The following is a 20,298-nucleotide window of genomic DNA, read 5'->3' as shown; positions in this document are numbered from 1 at the left end:
ACACATCTTTACAGGAGGGGTCTTTCCCGCAGCCACTTGAGGAAGCAGTGGTAAGGCCCCTCCTTAAGAAGCCTTCTCTGGACCCAGCTATTCTTAAGAACTATTGTCCTGTCTACAACCTTCCTTATCTGGGAAAGGTTGTTGAGAAGGTGGTGGCACTTCAACTCCGACGGACCTTGAATGAAGCAGATTATCTAGACTCCTTTCAGTCTGGCTTCAGGCCTGGATACAGCACAGAAACCACTTTGGTCGCACTGACCGATGATCTCTGGCGGGCCAGGGATAGAGGACATTCCTCTATCCTTGTGCTTCTTGACCTCTCAGTAGCTTTCGATACCATCGACCATGGTATCCTTCTGCGACGGTTAGAGGAGGTGGGAGTGGGAGCCACTGTTCTACGGTGGTTCTCCTCTTACCTCTCTGACAGGTCGCAGTCAGTGTTGTTCGGGCGACAGGTCGACCCCCAGGCCCCTTAAATGTGGGGTGCCGCAGGGTTCGGTCTTTTCCCCCCTCCTTTTTAACATCTACATGAAGCCACTGGGTGAGATCATTTGACAGCACGGGGTTAAGTATCATCAGTATGCTGATGATACACAATTATATCTCTCTGCCCCATGCCAGCTCAGTGTAGTGGAGGATGTGATGTGCCAGTGCCTGGAGGCTGTTAGGATCTGGATAGGGGTAAACAAACTCGTGTTCAATCCTGACAAGACTGAGTGGCTATGGATGTTCCCCCCAAAGGACAGCCCAGATAGTCCATCCATGATCCTGGGGGGCGAAAACTTACACCCCTCAGAGAGGGCACGCAATTTGGGGGTCCTCCTGGATTCACAGCTGACACTGGAACACCATCGGTCAGCTGTGACCAGGGGAGGCTTTGCCCAGGTTCGCCTGGTGCATCAATTGCGGCCCTACTTGGATCGGGAGGCACTCCAGACTGTCACTCACGCCCTCTTCACCTCAAGGCTGGATTACTGCAATGCGCTCTACATGGAGCTACCCTTGAAAAGCATTTGGAGACTGCAACTAGTCCAGAATGCAGCTGCCCGAGCGATATTGGGTGTACCTAGGTACACCCATGTTATACCTATCCTCCGCGAGCTGCACTGGCTACCTATTGGTCTCCGGACGCAATTCAAGGTGTTGGTTATTACCTTTAAAGCCCTGCATGGCTTAGGACCAGCATACCTGCAAGACCGCCTACTGCCACACTCCTCCCAACAGCCAGTAAGATCCCATAGGGTGGGCCTCCTTCAGATGCCGTCAGCCAGACAATGTCGGCTGGCGACTCCCCGGAGGAGAGCCTTCTCTGTGGCTGCTCCGACCCTTTGGAATGAGCTACTCCCAGAAATCCGGACCTCACCCACTCTCATGGCCTTCAGAAAAGTTGTCAAGACCTGGCTATTCCGGCAGGCCTGGGGCTGTTGACCGCATTGTTGAGGTCCAGCCCCGACTGAAATGAATGTATCTGTGTTGTTTTTAACTTGTCTATTTTATTTTTACTTTTTTAAATTTTATTTTCTTTCCCCTCTCTGTAAGCCGCCCGGAGTCCTCCGGGATTGGGCGGCCTATAAATAAAATTAAACTTGAAACTTAAAACTAAACCTTGTTCCAGGATGTGGTTGAGAGTTACATGTTGTGGCCTGCCAGCCACAGCAGAGCTGGCAGCAGATTCAGACAGTGAGGAGGTTGGGGAGGAACATGGGCCAGTCTTGGAGTCTGAGGAAGGCTCTGATGAGGGCTCTGTGTCGGAGGCAAAGAGGAGGCCAGAGCCATGTGCCAGTTATCAATTGCCTTCAGAGTCAGACATCAATGAGGCAGATGAACAGCTGGAGCCTGTTCCCAGGATGTGCATGCACAGAGTTGCCAGACGAAGGGAACAGCTAAAGAACACGGATCGACTTGGGAATAGGATCACAGGTGGACGATGAATGGCTCCTCCCAGAGGAAATAAAAGAGGAGCGAAAGGGGAGTGGAGTTTGCAGGAGACAATTAGTTTGCTTAATTGGTTCGTGACTCTCCGAGACTCCTTGTCAAGTTTTGCAGATATTGGCCTGTCAGCTCTCCATGCCAGATAAGGACTGTGACTGTAAATCCTTCCTCGAAAGACTTTGCTGGATGTGAATGAGCAGAATTCACAGTCAATTAATTAAAAAGTTTTTTGTCAGGACAAGGAGTTGGCTTCATGCTCTTGGGAAGCCTCGGTCAGAACATTACACTCCAAACATGGGCGTGACACAGTCAGGTTTAACAGTAACCAACAGCAGTGCCTGGACAATCTAGGTTGATCCTTGGTTGGACTTGATTACATTAGTTCTGGGAAACCACCAGAAATTCCCAGGTTACACCAAGAAATAAAAGTGAGGCAGTTTGATCTACTGGGAAAGGCACCAGGCTGGAAACCAGGAGGCTGGGAGTTCTCACCCGCCTGAGCCATGAAAACCAGCTGGGTAACCTTGGGCCAGTCATGCTCTCTCAGCCCAACCCCCCTCACAAAGTTGTTGTTGTGGGGAAAATTGGAGGAGGAGGATGTGTTGGATATATTCACCTCCTTTAAAAAAATAATAAAGGCAGAAGAAGACATTAAAAAAAACCCAGTCCAGAAAAAAAAAACCATGGCAAACCCATTTATTTACTGCTGCCAACCTGGAGAAGCCATCCTAACCTTTTAAAAAATCCTGTAACTCTCCCCCCTCCTAAAACTGAAAAGGCTCACCCTTTGACTCTGGGGCTCATAAGGGGGGATCCCTTAGGCTGTGTGTGGGCCCCACTTTTGGCAACTCTGGGGTATCAGAAAGCCCCCAACCCTCTCTTCCGAACTGATGCCTAAAAACCCACCCGACTTTTGCTAGAATAGCTATGTTTTCCTCTTCCCTCTTCCCCCTCTCCACTCCTCTTCCTTCTCTCCACTCTTCACTTCTCCTCCTCCTTATCTCTCCTCCCACACTCCTCCCCTCCCCCTTTCTCCTCTCTAGTCCTCCTCCCCTCTCCATTCCTCTTCCTCCTCTCCCCTCCTTTCCTCTTCCTCCCCCTTCCTTCTCCTTTCTTTCTCTCCTCCTCCTGCTCTCCTCTCCACTTCTCCTCCTCTCATCCTTTTCTCTCCACTTCTCCCCTCTTCTCCACTCCTCCTCTCCTTTCCTCTTTCTCTTCCTCCTCCCCACCCTTCCACCTCCCTTCTTCCTCTCCGCCTCCTGCTTTACTCTCCACTTCTCCTCCTCCTCTCATCCTTTTCTCTCCCCTCTTCTCCCCTCCTCTCCTTTCCTCTTCCTCCTCCTCCTCCCCACCCTTCCACCTCCATCCTTCCTCTCCTCCTGCTTTCCTCTCCACTTCTCCTCTTCTCTCTCCCATCCTTCCTTCTTTCCTCCCCTCTTCCCCTCCTACCCCTCCTTTCCTTCTTGAGTCCTCCCCTTCTCTTGTTTCCATTCCTCCCCCCTCCTCTCTCTTGCCCTGCCCTGCCCGTTCTCTGGCCCATCTGTTCTCGCCCCCCCTTGTTTCCTGCTAGCGTTACTTTCTTGCCCCAGCCGAGAGTATATTGGCCAAAAACGCGAAGGCTGCCAAAGAGGCGGACCGCTTCCTTGTTCCGAAGCAAGAGCAGAGTGCATGGGAAGGGGGGAAGGAGGGCAGTGTCAGAGGAAGAGAGATGTTGCTATTTCTCCCAGGGTCTTTTTCAGTTGCCTCTACTCCTGCTTTAAGCATGGGGAAAAAAACCCCAGAAGGGTGACTTTGGTCCGCTTCCTTTGTCTCTCAGCCCAACCTGCCAGCACAGCCGCTGGCTGGGGAATTCTGAGGCTTCCAGCTGCCAAAGCTCTTTGTCTCTAAACAAGGCAAATAAATCTGCCTCAAGCAACCATTCATCATTCAACCTTCGCTCCGCGTCGCTGCGAGAGTCAAACCTCCCACCCCACCCTGTCGGTGGGAAGCTTTACTGGTGCGGCAGCGCCCCCCGTGGCCGCTGCGAGAACGGTGTTTCTTTTTTACCACTTGATTTCTCCGAAAAGGCAGCGGCCCGTCGGCGGATCCCGTTGGCTCCAATCAGGGGATCATGCGCTTTCCGTGGGAGGAGTCGGAAAGTCCCCGCGCTCAAAGCCAAGAGTCCTGTAGCCGTCATGGGTGTTTGCTGCGGCTCCTTCCGTTCCGAAACGCTGCTGTTACTTTTTCTAATTATCGTTTGCAAAGCAATGCTATACACGCCTCATCTAGAACAAGCCTCAGTAGGATTTACTGCCAAATTAATGGGTTTAATCGCAAAATAATTAAATTAATTAATTGCAAAATAATTAAATTAATTGCAAAATAATTAAATTAATTGCAAAATAATTAAATTAATTGCAAAATAATTAAATTAATTAATTGCAAAATAATTGAATAATTAATTGCAAATTAAATAAAGTAATTAATTGTAAATTAAATTAATTGAAAAATAATTACATTAAATAATTGCAAATTAATCGCAAAATAGTTAAATTAATTGCAAATTAAATTATTTAATTGCAAATTAAGTAATTGCAAATTAATCACAAATTAAATTAAGTAATTGCAAATTAATTACCTTAATTGCAAATTAAGTAATTGCAAATTAAGTCATTGCAGCCTGAACAATTCTGATTGCTTTGTCTTTTTAGCCCGAAGCATAAATATTACACTAGTAAATATCACTTAGAATGAGGTCATGCTTTCCCCATCTGTAAAATGGGTACAATCATCACTATAACTTAATAGTGATGATTATGCCCATTTTACAGATGGGGGAAGTCGGAGAACCTAACCTCACCCTTTACACTTTCCTCCTCATCCCTAGCCGACAGTTTCTAAAACTCCTTAAAATGTAATTAAAAATCCATTCCCCACCATTCAGTTTTTCATCAGTCCGGAAGAGCCAATGAACGTTGAAATAATCCTCATGCGCCCCTGTTTCATCTGTGCCATCCAAAAGCGGACTCTCTAACTTCAGGTAATTACTTTCGACTAATTTCAAGCCTTTTGTCTGAAATGGTACAGGGTTTTCTGCTCGAGCCACGGGGTTGGACTAGAAGACCTCTAAGGTCCCTTTCAACTCTGCGATTCCGTTAGTTTGAGTCATCAGGAAACCAAGGGGAAAACACCAGAAATCAGTGTATTGGTGCAGATGGGACGGGACGGAAGCCACCCTTGGGCATCCTGGGCGTCGGGCACTGGGCCCTACAGATGGGGGACGGGCTGCCCCAGCCCCCGGCTCTCCCCCTTGAGAGCTGGGGTGGGTGGCAGAACCAGCTGCAGGGGACTTTGATCTGCAGTGAGAGCAGCCAGTCCAGCGGCTAGGAGGATCCAGCAGCAGATGGGCAAATGGGCCCTGCAGAGGATCGAGGACAAACTCCGGCATAACCGCACCAGGGTGATGCCTCGGCCCGTCCTGACCCCTGTGCTGCCAGACGGGACTCAGGTCCCAGGTGACGTGAAATGCCCACTCGGGATCCTGTCTCTGCGCAGGCGCTTCTTTGACAAGCAGCCAATGGGAGAAGCCAGATTTTGACATGATTCACTTAACAATTGTCGTGATCTGCTTAACAAACATGGCAAAAAAGGATGTAAATTAAGCACAACTTATTTATTTAACAAGCTCCTTGCTTAGCAATAGAAATTCTGGACACAATTGTGGTTGTGTGTTCTTTTAGTCTTTTGTTGTATTTTCTTGGGAGGTCCCTGGCGGGAAGAGAGGAAAGATGACACGGGGGTTTGCCTTCCTTTCTAGGGCAACAAAATGGATGCCTGCTACCCAAAGGAACAGACAGGAGTCACTCCAGTTCTTGCCCGTCTGAGTTCATTTCGCTCCCTCACCTTTTACCACTCAAAGTGAAATCAATCTCCTATTTCTAACCTCCTCCCCAAACAGGCAGCAGTCAGGTGAGAGGAAAACAAAACTATTTATTTTCGGTAATCAACTGTGGCTAACTACAATATGCGACCTACAATATATATGTTAAAAAGGAAGTGGCCTGGCTGTGCAGTTGTTCTTGTGTCCCATTTTTCATACCTTTTTTTAATTCATAAACATTTTGAATACAGTGTATTGTCAGGGTAAATCATTTACAAAAAAAAAACAAAGAACAAAATGAAATATTAACACATATACTGGTAAAAATAGTAATAACATAACAGAATAGTTTAGGCTCAATTTCTCTTTAGATTAGCTTATTCATAATTTTGTTAATTCTATTGGCATATTTATAATTATAAACCAGCTTTATATTTAATTCATACATAGCAATAATCTTTCTTCATCTAATTTCTACCTCTTATCTCTAACCACTTATAAAATCTATTCCATGCCAAGTAGTATTCTGTATATCTTTGTCTTTTATTTTTAAAGTGTTCCGTTTTTCTAAATTAGGAAAAAAAATGGGTACATTAATTATGTGTGAAACTTTGGATGGTCCAATATATGTGAATTAACTGTGCAATAATTAATTAAAACACAGCAAGTATTTTAGTAGCAGATATCTGAGAATGCACATTAATTCTGATTGCATGCTAGCTGGGGAATTCTGGGAGCTGAAGTCCACAGATCTTAAATGTCTATGAGATTCTCAGTCATCCAGGTCATGGTTGTCCCAACAGACTTGTCAAAAGAGAGGGGAGAAGTGGGGGAGAGAAAGAGAGAGAGAGAGTGGGGGAGAATGGGAGAGGGTAGATATACAAGTCTGATCAAGATCAAAACTTATCACTGTCTCTTAAACTTAAAAGTAAATTCAAGCAACTTTTCATTCCTTTCCTCCCTCCATTCTCTATGAACTGGTCTATAAAACTTCATTTCTTCATATTAGTCAGCAAAAGACTAACAACAGAAATAGCATAACTACTGGTATTACAAACTATATCTACTAAACCCAATCTGAATTTGGGTTTGAGGGAAAAACAGCCTCTATTGCTGCCACCACCAAACCAAACCCAAACAGCCATTTTGCAGAAGGTCAGCTGGTGATGCTAGAGAAACATTGCTAGGAGCAAAATGGTGGCCTCCTCCCAAAATGAACACACGGGAGCCACCCCGGTTCTAGCGCCTTCCAAATTAGCTTTGATACTTCCTCTACCTACCACTCAAAGTGAAATTGGAGTCCTACTTCCAACCTCCCAAACAAGAAGCAACTCAGGTAAGGAGAAAACAAGATCCTTTATTATCAGCAAACAATTTTGGCAAGCTTGTTTATTAAGGAGGTAGCAGCCTGACTCTGCAATTGATCTCAAGTTCCTTTTTTAAAAACCACGAAAACCCATAAATGGCAATCTAGAAATAATCAGTGTCGAATGTTACTCTTGTATATTTATTAGTTAGTAATCAAATATATGGTCAATTAACTGTGCAATAATCAATTAAAAGTACAATGCATTAACCTTTTAATGAAAAATATATCAGAATACACACTTCTTCTAGTAATAGTTTCATCGAAGAGTCCTGTTAAACAATTAAAACTAACATAAGAAAAAGAAAAAGAAACTGCCACCTTTGTCCCCAGTACAATAAAGATTAAAAACTTATAAATCTCTGTTAAAGTAAAAACAAGAAACTTCATTCTATTCCTCATTATCTATAAATTCATCTCTAAAACGTCATCTTTAACTTCTAATCTCTATCCACTAAGATTAATCAGCAAAAGCCCATTAAGGGTGCAGAGAAGAGGAACAAAGTTGATTAGGGGACTGGAGACTAAAACATATGAGGAATGGTTGCAGGAACTGGGTATGTCTAGTTTAATGGAAAGAAGGACTAGGGGAGACATGATAGCAGTCTTCTTATATCTTAGGGTTGCCACAAAGAAGAGGGAGTCAAACTATTCTCCAAAGCACCTGAGGGCAGAACAAGAAGCAATGGGTGGAAACTAATCAAGGAGAGAAGCAACTTAGAACTGAGGAAAATTTTCCTGACAGTTAGAACAATTAATCAGTGGAACAGAAATTGCCTCCAGAAGTTGTGAATGTCCCAACACTTTTTAAGATGTTGGATAGCCATTTGTCTGAAGTGGTGTAGGGTTTCCTGCCTAAACAAGGGGTTGGACTAGAAGACCTCCAAGGTCCCTTCCAACTCTGCTATTTTTATTATTGTATTGTATTGTATTGTCGAGCAGAAGGTCAGCAGTTCAGTGATTCGAATCCGTAGGGCCGCGTAATGGAGTGAGCTCCCATTACTTGTCCCAGCTTCTGCCAACCTAGCAGTTCGAAAGCACATAAAAATGCAAGTAGAAAAATAGGGAAGACCTTGGTGGGAAGGTAACTGTGCTCTGTGCACTTTCAGCATTGAGTCATGTTGGCCACATGACCCCGAAGGCATCTTCAGACAGCGCTGGCTCTTCGGCTTTGAAACAGAGATGAGCACCGCCCCCTAGAGCCAGAAACGACTAGCACACTCAGTTATTATATTATAAGGGTGTTATGCAACGTTAGCAATAGACTTAGCAGAGGTGGGTTCCGACCAGTTCAGACCGGTTCAGCAGAGCAGGTAGTAACTCAGCCGGGCATGCCGAGTTTAAAAAAGGTTGCTGATGCAACGATAAAAGCAGGGATGAAAGACCCCCAAATCTATCCTGGTTCCAGCATGCTGGAAGAGGCTGAAGGGCTCCTAAGACTCCGGGCTAATTCAGAGGCAGGTCGATCCCTTCTTCTTTCTGCTCTCCTTATGCTGCGAATGTGGCACCCCAAAGTTGCGCTGTAAGGAAAGTGGAAAATGCCAGGATGATTAATTTGAGAGGAAGGTAAGGCATGGAAGCCCAGAGTCCAGGCTGAATCAGCCAAGTAAAGAAGGAGAAACAGCAGCCTCAAGAGAGGAATCCGCTGGGTGGGAGCGGATGGGCAGAGCAAGGAGTGGCTGCTGAGGTGGGTAAGAACCTGCTCCCCAAATTATAACAAGTATCGATGCCTCCCTTCAAATACATAAATCTAATTCTATTCCATTTTGCCTTCAGAAGTTTCCTGGGATCTCTAGAGCAGTATTTATCAACACTGTGCTGGCTGGGGGATTCTGGGAGTTGAAGTCCTCAGGACTTAAAGTTTCCCGTGGCACGACAAAACCGCGGTCCACTAAAGCGCGCCCGATTAAAGCGTGTACCTGACGTCATCAGCAGTGCGACAAATACGACCGCAGAGAAAAAAGGGCGCTTTAAAAAGCGCTTTTAAAGCAAGCCGATTCACGTAAAGGTAAGGGTTAGGTTTAGGGTTAGGGTTAGGTTAAGGGTTAGCGTTAGGTTTAGCGTTAGGTTAAGGGTTAGGTTTAGGGTTAGGTTTAGGGTTAGGTTAAGGGTTAGGTTTGGGGGGGCTAGGGTAAGGTTTTCGCGTTAATTTTAACTTTACCGCTCACAGCGTGATGTTTTCGTCGCGCTGCGATGACTTCAGGTACGCGCTTTCGTCGAGCGCGCTTTAGTCTACCGCGGTTTTGTGGTGGAACCAAAGTTGCCAAGGTTGAGAAACACTGCTCTAGAGGGTGGGATTTGCCAGATGGATTCAAGGACTCTCAAGATGTCACTCATCTTCCCCCTCCCTCCCCCTTGCACTGGGGATGCTCTGAGCTCCTCTCTGCAGGTCTCCAGATCCTGAAAGAACTCTGGCCTTGCAAGATGAGAGTTTGGGGACAGGCAGATGCCCCCTCCCCAGAGCCTCCCTGTCTCTCCCCCAATTTCTTTCCCTTGCAGTGTTTGAGATGGATAGGAGAGAGAAGAGGGTTTTCTCAAAGTGTCCAGCATCACTTGGTCCTTGGACTTCAAAGGTCCTCCTCTCCCTTCCTCCCTCTCACCCCGTACGGCCCCCACTGAGTCCACTCACCTGGGAGGAGGCTGCTAATAGGTCAGGATTTTCACTGCATTGGAGATAAAGACACAGAGTGAGTCTCTGCCTTGTCCTGATCCTCCCTCCCTCTCTCTCTCTCCCTCCCTCTCTCTCTTCACCATGCAATCTCTCTGTTTCATGAATCTCTCCGTGGAGACCAGAGTATGCTACCAGAACAGTCTCTAATCTGTCAGGGGCTGCATCCGTTCAAAACTCAAGAAAGAAACCACCCTCCCCCCCACAACTCCATTGATTTAGAGAAGAGGTACTTTTACTAAGTTTGAAGTGATAGCAGCTAAAGCAAGGCAAGATCTGATTCAAAACGACTGAAAGTTACAGATTAAAAGTAACCCCAAATTCTTACTCCCCACAAGGTCCAGCACTGAGAATCCAATTGTCAGGGTTCCAAGAAACCCCGCCAACGAAAGAAGACTCCAAGGCTAGCGCCAAAAGAAAAATAGCTTCCTAGACTGACACCAATCAACATCCAGTATGATGTTATGGGAAAGCTCATCTTCAGGTATTTCTCCCATCTGGAGTCTCAGGACAGTTGGCCTTGACAGAGTGTAAACACCTCCCTTCAGCAGCGCCATATTTCATGAGCAAACCTCCCTTTCAGTTCTCATGGGACTACACCAGCTCACTATCCCATCCCAAATACCGCTTCCCCCCCCCCCCCCCCCTTACTGTGGCGGCCGATAGCAAGTACGGTGAAGAAACCCATGCTGGAGATCTGACTGGAATTCATGGAATTTCTGATGGACTCCATATTCCCTCCCTCTCTCTCCCCCCTCCCCCTTGCTTCAAAGGCCCACCAAGCAGGCTCTGGACTTTTCTTCCCAACCTGAAGGAATGAGCCTGAACAATCCAACAGGGAGAGCGCTTTCTTTTCTCTTCTGGGGGATCAATGCAAAGTGAGGAAATTGCATTTCTTAACTGTTAGAAAGCAAAGAGAAGAGGTGCAAAAAAGAGGAACACTTGTTTTGCTCAGCATAAAAGGAGAAGCAAGTAAAAAGGGAACAAAACTATTAAAAAGGAAGGAAAATGGGGACTTTGGTAACCCCGTGACAAGTAGAAAACAGCAATACAGATAGTCCTTGACTTACAACAGTTCACTTAGTGACCAGTCAAAGTTGCAACATCACTGAAAAACGTGACTTATACGACTCTTTTTCACAGTTACGACCTTTGCAGAATCTTCATGATCAAAATGCAGACGATGGGCAACTGGTTCATATTTATGACAGTTGCAGTGTTCTGGGGTCACATAATCCCCTCTTGTGACCTTCGGATCGGCATAGCCAATGGGGAAACCAGATTCACATCACAACTGTGTTACTAAGTTAACAACTCTCAACAGCGTCATTTAACTGTGGCCAGAAAGTTGGTAAAATGAGGCAAAACTCGCTTAACAAAGGTCTTGCTTAACGACAGAAATCTGGGGCTCCATTGTGGTTGTAATTCAAGGACTACCTATACTTTCACCAATGCCTTTTCAGTCAGAAGCTACTTTTCCAATCCTTTACCGGTAGTCGTCGACTTACAATCACAACGGAGCCGAAAATTTATGTTGCTAAGCGAGACATTTAAGTGAGTTTTGCCTCGTTTTACAAACATTCTGGCCACAGTTAAATGAATTTGTTGACAGTTGTTGATTTAGTAACACGGTTGTGAAGTGAATCTGGTTCTGTTCCATTTTACGAGTGTTCTTGTTAAGTGAATCATTGCAGTTCTTCAATTGGTGACACAGTTGTTAAGTGAAACTTGTTCCCCCATTGACTTTGCTTATCAGAAAGTCGCAAAAGGGGATCACGTGACTCCGGGGACAATCATAAATGGAGTCATTTTTCAAGCATCCGAATATAAATCGCACAATTGAGGAGATGCTGCAACGGTCATCAGTGTGAAAAATGGCTACTGTATTTTTCGGACTATAAGATGCACAGGAGTATGAAACGCACCATGATTGTGAAGAGGTAAATTTTTAAAAAAGGTTTTGCACTCTGCAGGTCTCCCAAGCCCTCTGCATGCCTTGTTTTTAGCGAAGAAGAAGAAGAAGAAGAAGAAGAAGAAGAAGAAGAAGAAGAAGAAGAAGAAGAAGAAGAATGCAGAGCTTTGGGAAGCTTGTAGAGTGCTCCTGGGGGCTGGGGGCACGAGGGGGGGGGGAAATGAGCAAAAACAGCCTTTTTTGGCTCATTTTTGCCCTCCCCAACCCGCAGGAGCCCTCTGGAAGCCTCCTAAAGGCTATGCATGTCCATTTTTGCAAAGGGGGTGGGGTTTCGGGAGGCCAAAACTGCTGTATTCAGTGTATAAGATGCATCCAGATTTTCACCCTTTGGGGGGGGGGAAAGGGCACGTCTTATACTCCGGAAAATACAGTATGTCACTTTTTTCAGGGCCGTTGTGACTTTGAACAGTCACTAAATGAACTGTTGTAAGTCAAGGACTACCAGTATTATCATAGGCTGATGTAAAACAATGCTAATTGTTTGTGAATGGTATGTTGTCTGAATAAAAACAAAAGACACACAATTGTCCCACCCACTGCTCTTATTCACTCAGGGGTGTCTCCCTCCGGCTTACCTGAACTGTCAGATCCTGAATCATCTAGAAAGAAAGAAAAAGGTATGCGTGTCAATCCCTTGGCTGATAGGAGGAGATGGAGGAACTCAGATCTTTCTGATCTCAGCTCCCTCCCTCTCTCCCACCCACCCATACATACGCACACACACAAAGACACACAAATTCACCTAAAGGGTTCAACCAATTTAGCTTTAGCTAAGGAACATAGAAAAGACTCTTCTGTGTATTTCCACACAGAACAACATCTCACCAAGTCTTGAGCCAGAGAGCAGCGCTGACATGAGGATATATACAGGTGAAACTCAAAAAATTACAATATCGTGGAAAAGTTCATTTATTTCAGCAATGCAACTTAAAAGGTGAAATTAATATATGAGATTGATTCATTACATGCAAAGCAAGATAGTTCAAGCCGTGATTGAATGATTTAAAGTAAGAGAGTTCATATCACCTAGTACTTTTTTTTAAAGTACATACTTTTAAGTACATACTTTCATTTCAATATAAAAATGGCAGAAATAGAATGGAATTACAGAGTTGGAAGGGACATTGGAGGTCTTCTAGTCCAACCCCCTGCTCAAGCCGGAGGCCCTATACCCGGGATGGCGAACCTATGGCACATGTGCCACAGGTGTCCCACGGATCCATTTGTCAGGGCATGCGAGGTGTTGCCCTGTCACCTCGCGTGTGCTGGCCAGCAGAGTTAGCCTTTTATTGAGGCCATATTTCACCCTCCCCAGGCTCCAGAGGCTTTAGAGGAGCCTGGGGAAGGTGAAAACAGCCTCTCCCACCCCCCGGAGGCCCTCCGGAGGTTTCAGGACCTTCCCTGAATCTTCCAGAGCGCAAAACACCAGCCCTACGGGCAAACCAGAAATTCGGGAAGAGACTTCCTGTTTGCTCGTAGGGCCGTTTTTTATCCTCTGGAGCCTTCAGGGACCTTCAGGAGGCTTCCCTGAAGGCTCCAGAGGACTACAAACAGCCCAACAGAGGCCGTGTGGCAGAGGCTTGCAGAATGATGCTGCCGCCGAAAACAGAGCCCAAGAGGGCCATCGTGGCTGAAAACGGAGCCTTGATAAGTGACAGAGAGCTGGCCACGCCCATCCTGGCTACGTCCACCCAGCCACTGAGGTCAAACACAATCCTGATGTGGCCCTCAATGAAATTGAGTTCGACACCCCTGGCCTACACGGGGCTTTCCCTGCATTTCCTGTCTCTAAAACGGGGTGAGAGCCTCTGATTTTGAGAATTGTGTGGCTGACATGCAAAAACGCCCCCGAGAATGGGGAAGGCAATGCCATTAAGGCAACTTTGGGAGCCACAAAACAGGTGCTTGAAATCTCCACAGATGCCCAGCTGTTCTCTAGTGCAGATGGTAGTAAAAGATGCACGGAATGAAAGGCTTTTGAGTTCTTATGTTCCTTGATAAGTCAAAAGGTCCGGCATTCAGGATATTCTGCATCCGTGGTTTATATCCTGAGATAAAAGTTCAGAATCTCCTGTGATCTATAAATGGGGCCGTACCGTTTCTCGGGCAACAGTGTAAAGGTTACCCGGATGTGATTTGTTTTGGTGACCTTCCTAGTCCAGCCACAGACCGGGAATTAATCCAGAGGCCAACAAGATCTGATGTAGCTTTTCAGAATCGGGTGAGGCTGGCTGGGTGTTGCCCCTTTGCTTCCAAATTAAAAAGAGCAGAGAACAGCTCAAGGTCTTTTCAGTTGGGAGATGTGGGGAAACTTATGTCTGCACCAGAGGTGTGTTTCTGCCGGTTTGGCCTGGAGCAGTCTAACCGGTAGTGGCAGCAGCGGGAGCCTCCACCCACCCACCCGGACGCTTTTGCACATGCGCAGAAGCGTTGCATGAGCAAGCGCATGCACAAGCGAACTGGTAATAAAATAAATGGAAACCCACTACTGGTCTGCACGTACGATTCACAACAAGAAGGACCAGGGGGTGACATGACAGCAGTGTTCCAATATCTCAGGGGCTGCCACAAAGAAGAGGGTGTCAAACTATTCTCCAAAGCATCTGAGGACAGACCAAGAAGCAATGGGTGGAAACTAATGAAGGAGAGAAGCAACTTAGAAGTGAGGAGAAATTTCCTGACAGTTAGAACTATTACCGTATTTTTCAGAGTATTTGGTCCCCCAAAAGCACTCCACAAGCTTCACTCGCACTGCTGATGCCCCACACGCATACACCCCGTCCAACTTTCTCTCTTTTCATCCCCTCACCCCTCCAATATCTTCCAAAGGGTCAGAATGGCTCATGAAGTAGCTGCTCCCTCCGACTTACCCTGTTCTGAACTAATGGATCCTCTGTCACTTGCTGGAAAAGAAGGAAAGAAAAAGAGGATGAGGGAGGATGTCTGTCTGTCTTTCTGTGTCTCTTGGCTTATAGATGGAGAAGCTCAGCTCTTTCTGACTCCAGCTCCCTCCCTCCCCCCTCCCTTTCTCTCTCACACAAATAAAGACACACAAATACACGGAGAGAGTTTGAACCAAACTGCTTTGGCTAAAAGGCATCAGAAAGAATTCATAAAATTGATATTTATATCACACAAGGCCAGAAGGCAGAGCTGACCTAAAAAGATACAGATGGATCCAAAGTTTCTTTTTCTAACCAGTTCTTACTTAGCCTTGTGATGGGAGACAAGAGGAGATCCACCTGGTATTCCCCAAAGGATTTTCCCCTCAAAATTCCCTTTTCATCCCTAATTTTACGGAGCTTCTGACTCTCACTTGGCCAAGCTTTTCCTTTCTGCCTTCTTGGGAAACAGAACATGTCCTCAGTCAGAGGGACCTTCCACCACTTGTGTCTTCTCATCATAAAATTTATATTTATATCACCCAAAGGCAGAAGGCAGAGCTGACCTAAAAGTTTCTTTTTGTAACCAGTTCTTACTTAGAGAGCCTTTGTGATTGGAGACCAAGAGGATCTCCAGCTGACATTCCCTCAAAGCTCCTTTTCCCTCAAAATTCCCCTTTTGTCCCCTAGTTTTATGGAGCTTCTGAGTCTCTCAGTCAGAGGGACCTTCCACCACCTGTGTCTTCTCCTCTTCTTGAAGGTTCCTTCTCCCAGATGTTTCTCTTTGAGGACTCCACTTCCAAGAACAGCCTGGCTGTAATGAAAAGGGGGCCCATCTTCCCCAGCCTGGTTCTTAGGAGGAAGAGGAAGATAGCACACACAAACATAGATACACACACCCCTCTCAACTAATGGTGTCCCTGGTCCCTGCTCTAAGTTAGAGATTGTGTGTAAAGAACACAAATCACTCACTTGGTGCTGAATTGTAATTGATTTGACGTCTCTCTGGAAAGACAAAAAATCAGTGAAAGCTTAAAAGAATCCACCAGAGATCATCCAAACTCTCCCTCTGTAGGAGCAAGAACTCCAGATGCTTCACTGTCACTTAGTCCCATCAACCAAGACAGAAAGATCTTCAAAATACAAATGTATCTCCTGATTTGCCCCAAGAGAGACCTGCTGCCTCCGAGATGGATGGAGGGGAATTGGGGGAAGCAGAAGGAGCAGCTGGGAGGGGAGGGAGGTTTCCATGGAAATCCTTCTCTGCTGCTCTCTGACCAAAGCCTTTGAAAGGGACAGAACTGGGATGCCTCTTCCCAACTCAGAAGAAGACAGGACTGCCCGAATCTCAGACTCAGCTACATAGAAACTGGAGTCCCAGCAAGAGGCTGAGATCTCAGATAATCCTCAAGAGCGCTGGGAAAATCACAATAATTGTCAGAATCACAATAAAATTAGTACATGCCACAGATATTTAAATAAAACAGAAGGAAACCCAGAAGAAGCTCCCCAAAGGGAGAGACCTGGGAGAAATCTCCCATCTTCCCTCACTGAGAAAAAGATACTTACTTAATAAGTAGTAAGTAAATACCAGGATCCCAGCAATCGCACACACCAGGACAAGGGCAGCCACAACGCAGCCAATGATGAGCCCCAGGTTGGATTTTGAATTGGTTGGTTCTGAATTGGAGGAAAGAGCAGATCATTGAAGGAGAACCCCAAACAATCATCCCAAGTCAGGAGTCCGATGCAAGAAGAATTTAAAATCTTCCTCTCCTATCCAAGACTCCCCTTGCCCTGAGATATTTTGTTTCGGATGCTTGAGGGACCTCCAAATGTTTGAAGATATATAGAAGGGGAATCAAGAGTCAATTTGCCAGATTAAGGCATCAGGCTACAAACTCTGAGATTGTGACCCAAAGGTACTTTTCAAGAGGCAAGAGGACTTTCTGGTTTTTCTTTGAAGACGTTTCGCTTCTCACCCAAGCAGCTTCTTCAGCTCTGATGGTGGGGAATGGAAGGATTAATATTCAAGGCGGAGGCTTGTCCACCCAGAGGATAAAACACCCAAAGACAAACCGGGCAACATGGTATATGCAGTGAGACATGTGCAGATCTGCACATTGGGGGAAACAAAACAACCACTTCATAAACACTGGAGGCAGAAAACTGGGAAGGAGAGAGGCTAAGAGAGGATCTGAGGGAATTTCATCAGGATCGGCCAACTCTTGTGATGGGATTCTGTTGCTTCCTTTACATCCCCTGAAGCCAATCTATGGTTTAGTCCCTGCAGCTTCACCAACATCAAACACAGGAGAAATCAGTGGATTAATAGCTCAGGTATGCTCACATCTGGACACATCTGTGGTCAGATTTCTCTCCCACCCACCCCCAGCCTGCCAGAGAGCCCAGCCTTCCCCTCCCTGCAGCCTCTCACCCTTCAGCTCCAAGTCCAGAGGCTCCTGCAGGCCGTCGTGCTCCACGTGGCACCGATAGTGGCTCCTCTCTTTGGGGTCGATCTGGATGCTGAGCCAGTAGTGGTAGGTCCCATCTGCATTGGGGACCACAGACCCATGGAAGGTCTCTTCCAGCCATTCCTCCCCATCCCTCTTCCAGGAGGCATCGATCTCCCTGGGGTAGAAGCCATCCACGCGGCAGATGTGCGTCTCCATCCCATCCTCCACCTCCGTCCGGCTGCTCACCGTCACCATTGGGGTCTCTGCAGAAATGGCACCCCCAGAATTAACTCTGAGCCCCTCCAGAGCCTGGAAGGTGGATCAAAAAATTGAAGGGACAGGAAAGTCTCTGACTATTTAGTTTTAACCCAAAGATTTACTGCTGATCCACACAGAGACTTGATCCTGGCCAGCCACAACTACAGCTTGCAAGGGCAGAGAGTGTATTTCATGTTAATGGCTGCCCGGCAAAGAGAACTTTCTGCATCCAGGAGAGGTGCTGGGAGGGGAGTAGGGGGATTCCCACCAGGGCAACCAGGCTAAAGACCAGGGACCCAAAGGGGCTGAATGTATGCAAGAAATCTGGTCATAAAGGAGGAAAGTCCAGCCTGGATCCAGATGCTCACCTGTCCTCTGCAGTGTCTCCTTCCCATAGGACAGGTATTTCTTCAGCCACTCAATGCAGATTTCCTCCAGGTAGGACTTATCTCTCTCATTCTTTCCTGGAATAGCGTCCCATTTCCTCTTGGTGATCTGGGCCTGGGGATCGGGAGCCACCCAGATGAGGGTCTCCTTGTCGAAGGTGATGAAGGTCTTCCCTTCGTAGCCATACTGGAAAAACCCGTCCTTGGCCCCGTCTTTGCAGAGTTCACAGCCATACATCCCCTGCAGTGTATGAAGGCCTGAAAAGAAGGACAGGAAGATGGTTTGTGAAGTCCCCAGGAGAGACAGAGTCCTTCTACCCTACTGGGGCACTAAGATAGGAGGAACAGAGCAGGAAAAGTGTTGGAAAATGGAAGAAATACATTTTCCCTATAAAGCTATTCAGGTCCCTCGGGATGAGATCTTCCATCCTGCCTCCAAACTGGACCTTGTAGGTCTCCAGACCCAGCTGCCATCCGATGTTCCCCTCTATCTTCTCCTTCCCCCAAAGGCTGCTTCTGGGCAAAAGGAGAACAAGCAGCACCACTCGCTTTGGATCCCAGTGCCCCATCTGGACTCTCCGTCTGGACTCCCAACGCAGAGCCTTTTGGCTTCCTGGGATCAGAAAAGGCACTGGAGTTTTACAATGTTTTAATACCTGTAACCTGCACAGAGAACTTTAGTTCTGGGTCAAAGATAAACTTACATTAATTATTTTTTTAAAATGAACAAACATTTTTAAATGTCTTTTTTAAAAGTAGGGCAGCAGCCTTTCCTTTGGGAGGGGCCCCCCTTCCTGAGAAGGGGATTATGGGGCCGGAGGAGCCACCTGACCCATCACTCACCTTCGCTCTGATTGTAGCGAATCCTCAGGTTCCCCAGGCTTACTCTGAACCACTCCTCATCGTCATGTACATTCTGGGTGTTTCTGTCCCAGTATTTGGGATCCTCCTTCCCCACCTTCTCCATCCAGGAGACTCGAGGCTTCATCCTCTGGCTGTGGCTGTCGTAGTGAACGAAGATCTGATCATCCACGTACCCCACAGCAACAAAGTGGGGCTGCTCCCCCTGACTGGGGTCCGAGATGGAGGTGGAGAAATACTTCAGGGAGTGGGAGGAGGCGCCTGGAAAAGACCCAGAGGGACAGAGTTAGGGGGCTTCAAGTGAGGCTACACATCCTCCATGTCGGAACCGAGTCGAGAAACGAGCCACCAAAGCTTGCCCAAAGTAGGAAGGAAGACCCAGGAGTCCTCCTAGGCATAGGAGTTGTGCTGAAGGCAAGCCGGAAGTTTGTGAATAGATGTGATCAAGTGCAAATGCTGCTTTCTTACAACTGCCACTTTGGGGGGAGGAACTGCACTTGGGAGCACCCAGGTAGCCTTGACTTGTCCTCTGGAGGGTCCACCCCTTGTCCTGCTGGGGGGGGGGGAGGAAGTAAGTTTGTGTGTGTGTGTGTGTGTGTGTGTATGAGAGAGGGAGGGAGGGAGAGAGAGAGAGGGAGGGAGGGAGAGGGAGGGAGGGAGGGAGAGAGAGAGGGAGGGAGGGAGGGAGGGAGAGAGAGAGAGAGAGAGAGAGAGAGAGGGAGAGAGGGAGAGAGTGAGTGAAGGGCAGCAGAATCCCACCCGCGCTTTGAGGTCCCTTCTGAAAGAGGCCAGAAGGGGAGGAGCAGAAAGAGGTAAGTTTTAGGGGACGGAGCAAGAGTGAGATTCCTTGGATAGTTTCATCCAGGCAGAAAAACGGCCCCGGAGAGACTCACCGAAGCAGCTCTGCGGCAGGGCGACCGTCACCAACAGCAGAAGCCACGGGGGCGCGGGGCGCGCAGCCATCATGGCTCGATCCTTACCGTCGCTTCCTTAGTCGGAGAGGTCATCAACAACGCAACAACTCAGAGCAAGCCGGCGATTGGCCAAGCTCAACCAGTAGAAAAAAAGGACCCCCTATGTCGTCACTGTTGCTAGGCAGACCTCTAGGCGCAATAGGCCAGAGAGGGAAGTGGGCGCGGGAGGAAAGGAAAGCGAAAGTTACATCGTGAGATTGCGCGTCTTTGGGGGAACGGGGGCAGAAGCAGAACGGCGGGGCTGGGAAAAGGGGGCCCTGGGTGGAGAGGGGCAGGCGAGGGGGAGCAGAGACCTCGTCCCTTTCACACCCTGCACAACCGCTGGCATCTGGAGGCGTCAGAAAGGAGCAACAAACTTAGGTGGCTGCTCCTTCCTTGGTGGTTCTATTTGATACTTAAAATAATACAGGCAGACCTCATCTTACAGCAGTTCGTTTAGTGACCGTTCGAAATTTCAACGGCAGTGAAAAAAGTGACGTGACCATTTTCCACATTCATGACCCTTAAAACATCCCCATGGTCATTGGGATGTTTGACATCCGACTCACATTTATGACGGTTGCCGGGTGGGGGGCGCCCTTTTGCAGCCTTCTGACGAGCAAAGTGACACAGGGAAGCTGGGTTCACGTTAACAGCCGTGTTACTAATTTAAGAACGGCCGTGATTCACTTAACAAATGTGGTG

General features: G+C 47.2%; 1 protein-coding gene across 4 annotated transcripts in view; it reads right to left on the bottom strand.

The window, feature by feature from the left end:
• LOC116503374 (major histocompatibility complex class I-related gene protein-like) overlaps window positions 1-19,667 on the bottom strand; it is a 556,717-nt gene extending 537,050 nt beyond the window's left edge. Inside the window, exons 1-10 of one of the 4 annotated variants that reach the window (XM_032209751.1) lie at window positions 19,534-19,657; window positions 18,623-18,901; window positions 17,762-18,037; window positions 17,117-17,398; window positions 16,249-16,359; window positions 15,652-15,684; window positions 14,668-14,700; window positions 12,373-12,396; window positions 9,787-9,820; window positions 8,303-8,677 (exon numbers count right to left, since the gene is read on the bottom strand). In XM_032209751.1, coding sequence (XP_032065642.1) covers window positions 9,801-9,820; window positions 12,373-12,396; window positions 14,668-14,700; window positions 15,652-15,684; window positions 16,249-16,359; window positions 17,117-17,398; window positions 17,762-18,037; window positions 18,623-18,901; window positions 19,534-19,606 — 1,131 coding nt within the window. In that variant the 5' untranslated portion in view covers window positions 19,607-19,657 and the 3' untranslated portion in view covers window positions 8,303-8,677; window positions 9,787-9,800. Of the gene's footprint in view, window positions 1-8,302; window positions 8,678-9,786; window positions 9,821-12,372; window positions 12,397-14,667; window positions 14,701-15,651; window positions 15,685-16,248; window positions 16,360-17,116; window positions 17,399-17,761; window positions 18,038-18,622; window positions 18,902-19,533 lie in introns of those variants that run through there. The other 3 variants (XM_032209750.1, XM_032209749.1, XM_032209748.1) reach the window with 3 other exon arrangements.
• Between the last annotated feature and the right edge of the window lie 631 nt (window positions 19,668-20,298).

This window comes from Thamnophis elegans, chromosome 2 (assembly GCF_009769535.1).
Source record: "Thamnophis elegans isolate rThaEle1 chromosome 2, rThaEle1.pri, whole genome shotgun sequence".
Lineage (NCBI taxonomy): Eukaryota > Metazoa > Chordata > Lepidosauria > Squamata > Colubridae > Thamnophis > Thamnophis elegans.
Note: the sequence above shows the minus strand (reverse complement) of the source record. Positions and strands in the feature narration are given on the sequence as shown.